This window comes from Dermacentor andersoni, chromosome 8, assembly GCF_023375885.2.
Source record: "Dermacentor andersoni chromosome 8, qqDerAnde1_hic_scaffold, whole genome shotgun sequence".
NCBI lineage: Eukaryota > Metazoa > Arthropoda > Arachnida > Ixodida > Ixodidae > Dermacentor > Dermacentor andersoni.
Genome location: NC_092821.1, coordinates 52,342,461 through 52,357,356, shown reverse-complemented (window position 1 = coordinate 52,357,356; position 14,896 = coordinate 52,342,461). Strand labels below are relative to the sequence as shown.

The following is a 14,896-nucleotide window of genomic DNA, read 5'->3' as shown; positions in this document are numbered from 1 at the left end:
CATTGAATTCTCTCAGTGCTAACATAGGGGCTGAAACAGGGAGGTTAACGAGGTGCTCAACAATAAACTGCGGACCGCACGAAGAGCGACGGAAGGAAAAACGTTAGGCGTAAAGCTAAGAGAGAGGAAGACGGCGATGCGGATTAGAAAGCAGATGGGTATAGCCGATATTCTAGTTGATGTTAAGTAAAAAAAGATGGAGCTGAGCAGCTCTGATTGCACAGGGCGGTAAAGCGGTGGTGTACCAGTTACGAAACGGATTCCGGGAAGGGAAGCGCCATCTAGGACGCCAGGAATTTAGGCGTGGTGACGAAATTTGCAAATTGAGTAGTGCATCACGTGGAGAATGAAGGATCGTGCGATTTATTAGTGCGCACTCAAAACTTTGTGCCGAGTTCATTTGTTTCGCCTCACCGACCGTCGCTGTGGCAGAGAAGCCCGTATTGTTTCGGCGGCCCCCGAAAATGTGTTACCCTTTCTGTTGTGCTGCATTCGCCGTCAGCAAGATGCATGACTAAACTCCAGCTGCCGCAAGCAAACTGGTGGCAATAGCCTTATTTTTTTTGACGATGGAACCATGACGATAAAATGACAATGAAAGAACGTCACGATGCCATGAAGGCGACGAACTAACAACGAAGGAATGACGATGACGCCAGGGCAACGACGCAATGTATGTGTAGCGGTCCACTACTGCCCTCGCGTACCATTACCTGCCACCGCAGGCCGCCCTAATTAACGATATGTACGGCGTTTCTTTGTACTGTATCCAGTACCAGGCAAGAAACCTGCTTAAATTCGAACAATATCTGGTGTTCTTTAACGAAGTTCTAGTACTAACCAAAGCGCCGTCCTAATTCGCATGATATCCGGCCTTTGACCGGTTCAAGCCTATCGAGTCGCCTTAATTCGCAATGTACATACATTGTTTAGACTGCAATATCTCGGAGATCTGCCCACATTTTTCCCAGACAATACACTATTGAAACGTGATGGCGTCCTTCAGCGTGACCTTGCTTTGACCTTAGTTGGGATTTTCAAAGCAAAAAAAAATATTTTGCATTCAACCCTTTTTCCAAAATTTGTAGAACCACATAGCGGATTGAAAAGCGCGCAATGTCAAAGATAATTTAGAGCTTTATTCTAATATTATTTGAAACCTGAGAGACATCTTGTGGCATGCAACTCCACAAACAAAGGTTTAAAACACTGCCGTGGGTGTCTTTGTCTCTGTCTTCTGCACAGGGCGTGTTTTCATAATAAGTTACCAACATGCCCATGTGTCTAGCCTTGCCCACAAACAAGCTGAAATCCTGCTGCTCACCTGGCCATCGACGCAGTAGGTCTCTGGAAAGGAATCGTCTCCCCTGGTACCGTACTCGTCAAAAACACCATACCTTAGGTGCGCCCACTCGTGCACGAAGGTATACGCTGGAAAAAGAAGTTGCAATAAAATAGTCACCCGCAATAAAACACACGTTTTCTCAGCTCTCAAACGCAACTTCAGCGCATTCATCCCGCATGTAACGAGAGCCATGCACGAACAACCATTCCGGCACCGCCTTCTGCACATCCAAAAGGACCAAGAACATTTAGCTTTCTTTCTGAATGCAGATAGCACACCTCGAAGATTTAGGAAATTCCGCGTACTGAATGCCTCCTCTTTTACATTAAGAGGCCAGACAACCGCCTTGAAATGCCTTCAGATGTTGGTGGAATTGAGAAGAGAGATTTATGGGGATAGAATCGACCATGTGGACCGCCTTTGAAGCCGCAATTGTAACTTACAATTTGCACAAAAATTCGCAAAACAATGACTTGCCATCCCGTCCCTGAGAAGGTGGATGTTCAGCGAAGTTGTTGAAAACCACAACTACATCTGCTGAGGCGGTTATGCAATGCTTTATTGCGTTAGGATAGCAGTAGTAATGGTAATTTAGAGTAATGGTGGTAATGCGAGTAATGGCAATTTACCGGCTGGTCGTATTATCGTGTTCACGCTGCTCCTCAGGAGCCCTAACCATGGGCTTTGTGTCCGTGGCGGTGCTGCAACAGTAATGAAATCCGCTGCTAGGCTGGTTATTTAATATATGAAAGGCTTGATGATGTCACTCTCCACGACGCAAGCTGCCGTCGCAGCGGCAGCCTGCACAACAGTAATCTTTACCGCGAAATGCATGCGGGTAGCGCTACGTGCATCGCACTGTTATCACGAGCTTCTAACCATGAATGATGTGGTTTGGAATGATGCTTTTTTATTGAAATGGGTGCGATATAGTGCAAGTTGTATTTTGATACCAAGGAATACACTTTTTGTTTCTATCACTGAAGTTTTGTGAGGACGACGCATCGAAAAATATCCACCAACTAAAGCCTAACAGCTACGCAGTAAACTTGTAGTCAGCATGAACTGTCAGTGAAGCCTTGATGCTTGAAGTGTAGTAAATGAAATTACTGCACGCTGGTCGGCAATAACTGCATGCCCCCTACTTATCGTTTAAAATACCAGTTCTTTATACTGCATAAGCGCTTGCACGTTATTGTGAGCGTATTACGACGTAAGAAGGTTCACGCTAACGAGAGGCGCTGCATTCATGGAAGCGAGGGCCTTCCTTCGTTGTATGGCGCCATACGTTACTGTTCTTGTATGCGCGCGAGTTTGCGAGTGCATACCGAGGGTTTTCTGGTCTCCCTGTGAGAAACAGCATGTTATCGACTATAATTGCGCGGTAGATGAAAACCAGCACTTCCATAGGTTTCTTTTTTTAGAATAAGTTAAGGTGCGCGGCGCCACAAACGAAAACGTGCAGGTGTTATTTGTTGTGTTGCACATGGCTGCACCCACTCTCTGCCAGGATGAATGGCGCACCACACCACGGTATAACCGTGCCTGTTCGCCTTCCACTCGGTGACGCGTATAGAGAGTCCACTGCTGTAGCTCCTACAATCGATAGACTAGGTGCAGCGCACCACAAATAGGTGCAGGAGGTGTAACAAAACTTCGTTGAATGGAATAGACCTTATTGATTGGACTACTCATTGAACAGAATTGATATGATTACTGATATATTCTACCATTTAGCTTGGTTTGGCTAAAAAGAAAGCCTTGACTTGTGTATGGCCAAATCAGTTGGACTCAGCGCTTTAGAGAACATAAGACGCGGGAGCATCGGCTTGACAAATAATTACTCTGTTGAAGCTGTGCCCCGGATGTGTCTTTTCAGCAATACCAGTGAGTAATCACTATCGCACTAACCTATCGTTGTTTACAGCATGCTTCCAGCGCATAATTACACCTTTACTGCAAATAACTAAAAAGTAGGACAAATATGTTTCGCGGCGTTTTCCGCATTACTATGCATCATTGGTAAGCAATCTGTGGCAATAAAGAATCCTGAGCTTCGGAAGACTAATCAACAAACATTCACTTTATTAAGGCCAAAGCCTTGGATGGCTGATGGGTCAAAAACTTGAGCGTTCCTAAAATTCAATGGCACGAAAATTCAATGGGATAAAAGGGGAGGGTGGAACCTTCGACCTTTGGTGTCAGTCGAACTCTCGACATTTGGTGTTAATTAAGCCGGCAATAATTAAGACAATTATAATGAACATAGACTTAAATAAACCAATTGAAACCACCACCTTTGGTGGCAGCAAAGCCCACGATACTTGGTGTTATTTAGGGCAATGTAATTAAGCCACAGTTAATTACCAAAAATCAGACAAAGCAGTTGAAACCGCGACCTTTGGGGGGTAGGGGAAGTAGAACCCTCAATGTTTGGCAGGAGTCGAAGCCACGACGTTTGGAATTAGGTCATTGTAACTTAGATCTTATACCACCCAGGTAAATGGGGCACTCGAACTCGCGAACCTTGACTTTTGTTGCGAGTTGGACCTACGACCTTTGTGGTTACCTAAAGCGAAGTTAAGGCATTGTTAATTACGGTAGACTTAAGGCACTGTAACCTATGATCTTAGGTGGGATAAAACAAGTCATAGGAAGTAACGACGCATTTGAATGAGAACGTCAAGTAATTTAATGAATGTGTCGTGAGCGCGCGCAGGCTTTCAGCCTTCATCCTCTTCAGCGTATGCTAATGTAGCTCAATTTTTCATAGGTGCGCAAGGTGCAGTTGGTGAAAGATCAAATTTGGAAGCAGTAACATTTTATTTGCTCACTTCTTTAAATATTGAAAGCCGTACCTAATTCAAAATATTAATCACGTATATGCCACGGCAAATCAAGGCAATACCGGAAAAGAGCACTCCGCAAGCACAGAGAAGGTGGTCCCGCTGTAGTCGAGCATTGTTTCGCTATTGGACTAATAATGCCATAATTTGTAATACTGTATCATAGAAATAGCTTGGCGTCCGCCTGTCGCCTGATCTTTCCTGAGCTACGCATCCATCCATCCATCCATCCATCCATCCATCCATCCACCCACCCACCCACCCAACCACCCACCCACCTACCCACCCACCATGCATCCCCAGGACGCCGATACTTATGTTGCGAAACCAGTTTTCTGAAATTCATAAACACAGAAGGGTCGCTTTAGATAACCAGACGTCATAAAAAAACATTCGGGACCCGTAGGAACGCATAACTGCGGCAGCACCGCTTTTATCTGCTACCATTTGAGGTGACGTGGTTCCGGACTACCACGTTTTGCGAAGTGTTGACACTAACCACCGTATTCAGAAATGCATCTTAACTTTAAGCTCATGCCTTATTTTATACAGATGACGCTTCACGTGATTGCGCCGAAGGGTACGCAATGAGCGTCCTTGGCATATTCACGCCAGGCGTCATTTATATGAAGTCAAGCGTGGGCTCCAAGTTAAGATGCATTTCTGAATAAGGAGGTGAATACCGCTGTCGCGGTATGTATTTTTCATGCAGCTTCCAGCATGTGTTGCTGTCTTTTTTTCGCACTAATACCCTTGTAAATGCAACAAAAAATCCTTACCAGCACTTTCATTTGTTTCCGCCGTTAAGGGCCCCAGGTGTTGGAGATATTCCGCTGGAATGAATACGTAATCTCCCTTTTCTTGGCAGCCTTGTGACGTCACCGTGCAAGGCTCCTGGAATCCGCAACTCTTGGAACTCACGATTCGCACATCGCTGTTTAGGAACTGCGTTGCCCCTAGGTGACGATCCACTTTTCTTTTTGGCCAATATTTTGGTACCTCGATGACGAATGACTTGAAGTATACTCGACCGTTTGTTGCTCTGTGTAGGAACCGTGATGATGATTCCAGGAGGGCCTGCACGTCCAGAGTCACGAGTTACGACTCTGTAGGCCTTGGGATACAGCAGCAATGTTACAAGCACGAAATGGAATTGCACGTGCCACTTCATTTTTCTGACGAAAAAAAAACGGTAAATACCTCGCCTATTTGCGAATTGCTTTTTGAGTCTCCAGGTACCGCTATCTTGCAAGCTTCATTGTAACTGCAGGCGAAATTTATCTGACCATTCATTGAGGAAACATACAGTAGAGCAAGATATTCAGTCCAACTAAATCGTCAGATTCTTCGCCTAGAAGTCTCTCCTTCCTTGCTGTGCTGCTACTGCTCTTTTACTTTTCAATTCGAACCGCCCACATCTAAATGTTCCAGTTGACATAATTTCCGCATGACCTCCACTCCATGGGGAGTTCTCTGCGAGCCAGCAGTATTTGACGTCACAAAATAGCCGCCACAGTGTAGAGCAGGTGCAACCAGTCCTATATTATTTGCTTCACTTTGTGGTTTTGAAAGGCGCTTTTCTCCCTACGAAAGACAAATTATTGCAGATGAGTTTCAGTGTAACTCCACTTTTTTTATTCATGTACCCTAAAAGCTCTTTTTCAGGTATTACACAGGGCTTTAGATTACATTACATAACATATCTCGGTGAGTAAATAATGAAGATACAGAAGCAAAACGGCCGCCATTTGCTGAAAACATAACTTGATAAAACATGCTGAAAAATACACTGGAAACACTGAGAACATACTGGAAAAAGTAGAACTGCAACGGTAGTGAAAACAGTAGAGAATAGTATATTTTTAAGCAGTCGGCACAATACAATTCAAACAGACGGAACGCAATGAGCAGTTCAGTTGTCAAACAAACGTACTGTTTGTATTGTTTGTACGTAGCGTTTGCTAGCACCACATAACATTTATATGTAGAGTCCTTTTAACGACGGAAACTTGTAACTTCACCTATGCTCTGGTAATCATAGGTTTTTCGGGCCGCCAAGCTTTTCTGTGTTCTGTCCTGTAGCCTTCACTAAAGCCCATGAACAAAGTAAGATCTCAGTAGCCCGAAAGCCCCTATAGCTTCATTATTGATGACGTATGCCACACAGGCGATTACATTACGTTTTTCGATATATGAGGCGTTAAATGTAGCATTTTGCAGTGCATATTTTTCGGTGAAGTATGGTCGGCCGAAAAACCAAATTTGAGCGGGCTGTCCGCTGTCGGCCTCAGTTCATCAGGAGACTTGGGACAGAATTACTCAGAATTTAATCAAGTTTTATGCAACGACGGTCGCTGAACATACGTTCTGTTAGCTTACTAAATAAGCTTTAAAGAAAGTTTGAAGCCTCCAGCACGTACCTTTAGGTTGCGGATAATGTTTTCGTCCGGTGGGACCTCCGGCTCGATTGATACCAAAATATTGATATAGCCGCCATCCCTCTCGTCGATGTCCGTAGCGATGGCGCTCGCCAAACAGAAAAACCACAGGGTCGCTGCGAGTGTCCCTTGGGAGACGCCCATGACTGTTCTGTAACGGGACCGATGAGGCAAATTTATATAACAAGCTTTACCTCCACGCAAAGGAGTGTATACTTAGTACAAATGGGCTATTTGAAAAACTTCTAGCAAGCTCTAACGCCTGGGGGCCTCCTCCACCCAAAGGTCACTTCGGGCCTTCCCAGGGTTCCGCCTCTTTCGCATTGCTGGCCTTCGTTCCCGCAACAACTGCGCTACTCCGCAACAAAGACGGCGAATCAGTTGACGCCGCTGCAAACAAATCAAGCTCTACAGGCAACTAAAGAAAAGCAACGCACGCCACTTAACGCGAAGACTTCATGACACAGTAAAAGATGCACCCTATGCCGACCTGACTTGCGCAGAAACACTCCACGGAGTAAAGACCCGAGAAAGGACGAAAAGACGACGAACAAAAAGTATAAAGTCAAGTAATAGTTAGCCAGGTCATACCTTTGAAGGGTACTGGTCGAACACAAGGCGTCAGCGATTGGCGCGTGGCGCACGCGTACTTCGTCGTCGAGAACGCGGCTGCTGCTGCTGATGATGGTGGTGGTGGTGATGGTGATGATGATAATCATCCCCTTGAATGCAATCGGGAGAAATTCGTACTCTCTCTTCGACGTTGCCTTTAGTGTATGATCGCAAAAATTCTTTTTGTGCTTGATTTGTTTTTCTATGCTATGCTTCAGTCACGCAAAATGAAAGAACAACGAAAACTCGACGAATTACAACGTCACCGATTTCACAAAGCGGAGCAGTATACACTGAACTACGGTAGATCTACTACCTTCTTTCTTTTTGCAAGAAGTGACCTTAATTCAGGTGCTTCTATTTTAAAAACGAAGCTGTGAGCCTCTTGGTGGTTGGCATTTCTCATGTCCGTCAATAAGTGAGGTGTCCGCCAGCAAAGTGACGCAAACAATGCATGCGTGCATTCGAATCGCGCATGCGACGTACAGAACAGCGTATGTTTCAATAGAAAACAAGCACAAATCAAGTATCTATCACCATCAGCAATGGCCCTTACGCCCGTAAACAAGAAAAAAAATGCAATGGCTCATACGTCGGGAAGACGAAAGCACATTACACAGGTGTGCAAATTTTGGATTGTTTGTCGCGAGCGGGAGTTGACATAATATCCAAAAAACATTAAAATCATTTGTGCGTGTACTACCTCCCCTTAATAGGATTGACGTCATCACTCAGTCACGTGGTTTCGAGTGAGCGAGTGTATGAGTGAATAAACTTTTATTGGCTCCAGCAAAACGCGATAAAACGCGCACCCGACTAATCCCACGACGGGACTGACAGATCTAGTCTGCCGGCCCGGCCCGATCGCGGGCGCGCTGGACCGCCATGATTTGGTCCTCAAAAACGGGACTTCGCAGGAGCGCGTCCCACTCTTCCTTGGTATACTTCGGGCCCAGCGACCCGCACTCCCAGAGTATATGAGGCAAAGTATCAACCTCACCGCAGGCCAGGCCAGAACAATTAGGATAAATATCGAGATACATGCTGTTAAGGGACGCCGGATTTGGGTAGGAGTTAGTTTGCAAGAATCTGAGCGTGACCGCCTGCGGCCTGCTTAGCTTGGAATGTGGCGGCGGGATAACCTTTCTCTCTAAGTGAAATAATTTAGTAATTTCATCGTGCGTGATAAGAGCGTCTCTGTGTCTGCTGAGACAGTCGCCCGATCCGAGGGCAGCGCGGTCGGTAAAGCAACGCGCAGACTCATGGGCAGACTCGTTGAGGTTCAGACGAACCCCCTCAATTCGCCCCGACCTGGGCAGGGAACCAAAGGATGGAGTGTATGATGCATGTTCATTGAGCAGTCGAGTATTTTTTCTGTCGCTTCGGATGAAATAGCTATGTGTATATATTCGAATTATTAAAATGACGTACACTTGCGCTCGGGCACTCGTGCAGCTGGCACGAGGAGAGGAAGAGAAAAAGTAAACTAAGCCTGTATGTTTGCATATATATATATATATATATATATATATATATATATATATATATATATATATATCGTTACGAGTAGTAATGGGGTTAACGGAGGGGCGCGGTTTTTATTTATCATAAGAAGCAAGCACACTCCTTTCTCTCTCTCTCTCTTTCTCTCTCTCTCTCCATATATATATATATATATATATATATATAGCAAGCATAAGAAGCCAACAAGGACACCGAGGACAACACAGGGGAAACTACTCGTACTCACTACTTGAATTCAAGAAATGATAAGTAAATGGCAATGGAAGTGGCTGAAAAAACAACTTGCCGCAGGTGGGGAACGATCCCATGTCTTTGCAATACGCGTGCGATGCTCTACCAATTGAGCTGCCGCGGCGCCATTCTACTATCCACTTTCTGGGGCTTGCATGCTTTATTGCTAGAACTAACCCTAGGAGTGCCAGCCAGCGCCACCACTCACAAACCGTTTTCATTTGGAACTTTCCACAAACCTCCTTTCTTCTCGGGCGTGCCTGCGTGTGCGTGCGTGCGTGCGCGTGTGTTGGTGTGTGTTTATATATACAGTGGGTGTTTTTTTAGCTACCCAAATTTTAGAAATTGCTTGTTGTAAAATGAACAATTTTAACCCTTCATCTAGCTTACTCTTCAAGGACGCCATTACTTGCACGATATATCAGCAGCTCTTTCGAGAAATTAATATAATTAGGCTTAATGTCCTCTCTATTTTCTTATGGCACATATTTCTACGAATTATGGCCGATGAATTCGCAAGACGTACCCACTCAGAAAGAATTATATGTACTGCAATATTTCGATCTATTAATTTTCAGGGTGTCTGACGAAATAAAACGAATATGTGTTCCTGTCAATTTTGTGCATGAAGTCATTAACCAACGTTTTCTTTTGTTTTTAAGAATGTAAGTGGAACGCCAACGCATTTTGATGCGCACGTTGAAAATTATTGCCTCGCAAGTGCTGCGGTCTTTAGAATTTTTTTCCAAGTTCATGTACCTTGCAAACTCATCGACTCTAATTCATAGATAGAAACGTATATCGCTATGTAACTAATTAAAATGTTAACAACGGAATTGTGCTAATTATTTAGGTAAGCTTTTTGATGCGTCATAAGAGTATTGACCGCCTCATCAAGCAAGATATATCAAGGGTTCGAATCGCGGTATTTGGAACAGGCAATGTTAGTGTAGCTAAAAAAATAAGAACGTGCAAATAACTTTACCGAAGCTTTTTAACGAAAAAGAAGATCAACAAAACAGATTGCGAAACAGGATCTTAAGACCTCCGGTGTTCGGTTGTCCGAAGTCTGACGACTGAATATCGCAGGTCTTCTAAATTCATCCTGAAACGCGTTTGTTCTTAATCTGTTTTCGTTTCTCGTTTTTTTTTTTTTGTTCAAGAGCTTAGCTAAACTTATCTGGGACACTCCTATATGGTTCCTGCAGGGTTATTTAGAGAGGACGATTTACAGATAAGAGAAAATGGACAGGCCTATGAAGCCAAAGGATACCCTTTAATAATAAACGCTTGATTATTAACTTTAGAGCGCGTATTGCAGAAGATAGAAGCGTTGTTGACAAATTCGACTTCGTCCTGATAGCCGCCTGGTTAGTCCTGCTGGTAAAGCGGCTGCCCTGGAAAGACGGTGGTCCCGGGTTCGAGTCTCGGACGAGGGCGACTTTTTCTTGAATTGCGAGGCTTTGATTTCGAGGAACCCGTATGAGTTTCCCCTGTAGGAGTTGCTACAATTGGGTCATTTTCCTTTAATTACTTCTCTCCACCTTGCGGGTTTCCGCAGAACTATTACATTCATTTCAATGTTAGGCGCATGGATTCGCGCTTAGATAAGCTAGACAGACGTTTTAGAAGCAGAAAGGCAAACAGCATCTCACCTGCCGGAACACAAAAGAACTTCGCTTGACTACTGCCTTGCACCACAGCACATAGCAGAGGGAGCCATTCCGGGAGCCGGGGCATTTGTTGGTTGATATCATGTCTGCTACGGGGCCCAGCAAATATAAATGTTCTCTGCAAACGCAAAAGGCAACGCTGCCTTTAAAACAGGTCCAGAAGAAGGCATTCGTGCTGTGCGGTCGTCCAGACGTAATCCGCAGCCAACGCAGGGTGTCTCGCCGGTGCAAGAGCAATCATGTTTGATTCATACGGTGATTGAGGGACAGAAGTCGAGCGAAAGAGGAAACTTATTAAACTTTCTTTGGTTCCAATCTTTCTCACTTGAGTAATAGGCGCGTGACAAAAGGGAAAGGCGGCAGCAGTAAAATGACAAAGACATTTTCTGACAACTTTTTTCAATGTCTGGAATGCGACGGGTGACAGCGATCAAAAACAAAACGAGGGATGACATTCCGTCATGTGACCATACGGCCAATGTTGGGCGTAAAACGCCGAATGCACTAGCGTTGAAAACTTATCAGTTCACGTGACGAGTATGGTTGTATCACCTACCGAATGTTTCTCGAAAAAGTAACTAAGCAGACTGCTAATTAAGGAACTACGCTTCAGAGAACAAGTTCTTACAATACCTGCTACTGAAGATATATTCACGTGGTGACTTGCTTTGAGGTCACACGTCAAGCCTCGCGTATTTCTAGAGGAAAATCACGAAGCACTGCATGGTACACTAGCCTTGACAAGCGTTGCTTACGGAAATTATAATACGTTAGCTGCCAAAGTTGAAGACTGGCCGTGTGGGTATAGCGCATTAGAGGTTGGATTGTGCAACATATTGACGAGACCGAGCGCTCTAGGGTGTTTGGTTCTCTTCTGTGTGTCTCATCAAAATGTTGCGCAATGCAACCTCTAATACGTTAGCTTGCTGCTGTCTTGTTTCAATTGATACGTTTCGGTACTGAAATATACGGCCAACTTTTCTGGATGCCGGTATTGACATTTTAAAACATGTAGCTGTGGTTCTTCAGATGTTTTAAGAGGCTCTGAATATACATTTCTACAAATTTCGATACGGCAAGTGTGATTCCTGGTAAAGGTAAGTGCGTAAACTTGAGAGGATCCGTTTGGAAATGACAACAGTAATAAGGTACACGAGTAGTACAAAACAGAAGGGAGGAACGAAACTGATAAAGAATTGTGCGCTGAAATGAAACCTGCAGATCTTTTTTTTTTCTTTCTAGCTGTTTCGGGATACTTGCACTATGTTCAATTATTAGCACAAACGGTAAGAGGTTATATATAGTGAAGTGCCACCCGAAAAATCGCTCGTCGCCTTCTGTTTCGACGGGCGATCCTTACGGCACACGATTCTGTGTTCAGGGCGTCTCCACGCGCCGTTATCGTAATGCATCACCCACGCGGCTGAATACTAGTGCCTGCGGGATTCGCATCGATGAGCGAATGCGAGAGTAGCGCACATAGGTTGTTGTCATTTCAAATCATTTTCTAACTCGAATTGAACTAACCCGTTCGTTACCTGTGCGTGTCATCATAGCTTCGTGCTTATCCTGAACGACCAGTCGCGAGATACTTTTCTATTCTTCTTGCCAAAGAGGGAAATTGTTTGTGTGCTCGTTTACTTTTGTTTCCACTACAATAAATCATGCAAATGCAAACATGCATTAAGACATACAAAGCTGGACAGTGGAGGCAGCGGAAGCAGGAAAGTGCGCCTAATTAAAAAAAAAAACGATGAAATACCGCGAGTTTGCGTACTTCGAGCCCGACATGAGTATGGGGCTCGCCGTAGAGGAGAACTCCAGATTAATTTTGACCACCTGGGGACCACAATTTGACCACATGCACCGAATGCAGTATGCACCGAAAATTCGGTCGCCGCCGCCGCGATTCATTACCTTCACCTTCACGCTTAGCAACGAAACGCCCAAACCAGTATGCACCAGGGCGGGTCGTTCTCATCAAAGCCTGTTCTTAGCACCGAAATCTTGGAAGACATTTAGGAGAGCGCTTTGGTATTGCGAGCTTCGTGTGGGGGACGATGCGGGGTGAGCTAAGTGTACTGAAAGTAGTAAAAATATAATTTCACCTAAGACACTTGTGTTATTCTACGAAAACCACCAGTAACGCAGCGCGGCAGCTTTGATAACATGTTTCTCAAATCCGACGACGTCCTCGAGGAACGTAGCACCAACTGACTGTTCGGCGAGCCCACATAGAGCACCAGCAGAAGATGCAAATTATTGCTTTGAACTTCTCTAGCGCTAAGGTTCTTAAAGTGAATGCTACTTTCAAACATAAGCGAACTTACAGCGTACCCACCTACCTGCTACATGTAGCTACTCGGTAGACAAGATGCAATCCTAGGCCCATTCAACTGCTCAAACAACTGAAATCCAAGTCCGCCACCGCTTGCACCGCTCGGTCACCAACTTTTTCAACCAAAAAACAAATACTGCAGGGTGCTTTTCGAGTCCGCTGTGGCTATACAGTGTAGCCCGGGCTTGCCTGGGCAGGCGGAGCAAGAACTGGGCATGCGTGTTTTGTGAGTTTCAGCGATCATTGCTTCAGAAATTATACTCCCCCCCCCCCCCCCCCCCACCCCCGCCCCAGGGATGTACTGCTCCATCCGGTCTTTTTCCGTCATCAAGACATGCGCATGCACGTGGCTTGAAAAAATAAAGTTTTCCCGTTTTCTTTCGTCTTCGTCATATGCGTGATGGTGTCGCGATATTTACGGCGATAAAATGCGCGAAAAAAAACGGCCACTTTGACTTTGCATACGGTTACCGTTTTCACTTATCGGGGAGATCCAACACAGGGGCACCGAAGCCTGAGATACCCGTAACGAATGACGTCTCGCCAGTGCGCATGCGTGTAGCGCCAACAGCTTCTTTAGGCATGCGTTCGCATTCGATCGCTCCAAAGCTTGCGTGAACAGATATAGGCGTTAAAGTCTCCCAGGTGGTCACAACTAATCCGGAGTGCCCCACAACGGCGTGCTCATAATCAAATTGTGGTGGTTTTGGCACGTACAATTCCAGAATTCCTTCATTCAAATATAGGCCTCTTGCAACGGTGAGATGGTGCTCGAACACTTTCAGTTATCACGCCCATGTAGCCAAAGCCAACCGCTTACGCCACTATGAAAATGCAAGATTTTAAAAGCCGAGAGGAACCTGCACGCTCCGTCACACATCTGAGTGCTATACATCGAGCTTTGCCGAGCTTGGGCCAAGTATAGAGTTGTTCCTTTTGCCATGTTCATGCGAGTCCATGGTTTATCATCGCAGCACGGACGGTATCGTTAAAATTTGTTGATCGTAGGTACTCTTGCCCGCAGCAATGGGCGATCGAAAGTACCACAGCAAATATGTATCGCATTGCTTCATTTCGAAGACGAGGTCTCATTTGGATGGCGATTTCACACAGGTTTGGCATACGTGGGATCTGAGCATCTGACTGACCTCTTTGTGAAAAAAATGGCTCTTCCGCGCCTCTAGGGCATCGTAACGAGCCGCGAAAGGTATTAATATGCTGGTCTCGGTGAGACAAAAAAAAAATAGAAATGGTCGCAAAGTAGGCGAAAGTAACGGCAGGGCCGTAATTAGCGTCAGTATAATAAGACATTCACCACGCTTTATCGTAGATTACAATATATAAAGAAATCGCTCCCAAGTTCCCCAGGAACGGCCAGGACCTGATTGACGCCCTAAAGGCCATAAACCTAACTCGTGACCCTGTCCGACTCTGCCTCCTAAGATACGAAGGGGAACCAAGACTACAAATGGACGCTCCGTTGACGGAAGACAAGGTGTACGTTGCGGCGCGAGCCTCACAGCGCAACACCACTCCCGGGGCCGACAAAACTACCAACGCCATGAATAAAAACCTGAGCCCGATACACATCCTAGACTTAACCGAATACCGAAACGAAGAACTCTGGGCAAGCACCACGTACCGGACGAGTGGAAACACCCCGAAATCGTGGCCATTCACAAGCCCAAAAAGAAGGCCACGATCGAGACCCTACGTCCCATCTCGCTGACGACGTGCTTCGGCAAGCTGTACGAGACGGTCGTCAAAGACCGCCTTCATCACTGCGTAGAGGACTGTGACCTCCTCCTGCTATACATGCTGGGTTTCAGGCCGGGACTCTCTCCGCAAGACGCTTTCTTAAGTGCTCAAGGGCGTCCCGAAGGGACGAG

General features: G+C 45.5%; 1 protein-coding gene across 4 annotated transcripts in view; it reads right to left on the bottom strand.

Moving 5' to 3' along the window:
- The window catches only part of LOC129382101 (calcium-activated chloride channel regulator 1-like), a 57,826-nt gene extending 44,598 nt beyond the window's left edge, over positions 1-13,228 (bottom strand). For 2 of the 4 annotated variants that reach the window (XM_072289671.1, XM_072289674.1), the window contains exons 1-4: positions 13,015-13,228; positions 6,612-6,780; positions 4,971-5,268; positions 1,325-1,431 (exon numbers count right to left, since the gene is read on the bottom strand). In XM_072289671.1, coding sequence (XP_072145772.1) covers positions 1,325-1,431; positions 4,971-5,268; positions 6,612-6,780; positions 13,015-13,061 — 621 coding nt within the window. In that variant the 5' untranslated portion in view covers positions 13,062-13,228. Of the gene's footprint in view, positions 1-1,324; positions 1,432-4,970; positions 5,269-6,611; positions 6,781-10,651; positions 10,788-13,010 lie in introns of all 4 variants that reach the window. The other 2 variants (XM_072289672.1, XM_072289673.1) reach the window with 2 other exon arrangements.
- Positions 13,229-14,896: the final 1,668 nt, after the last annotated feature.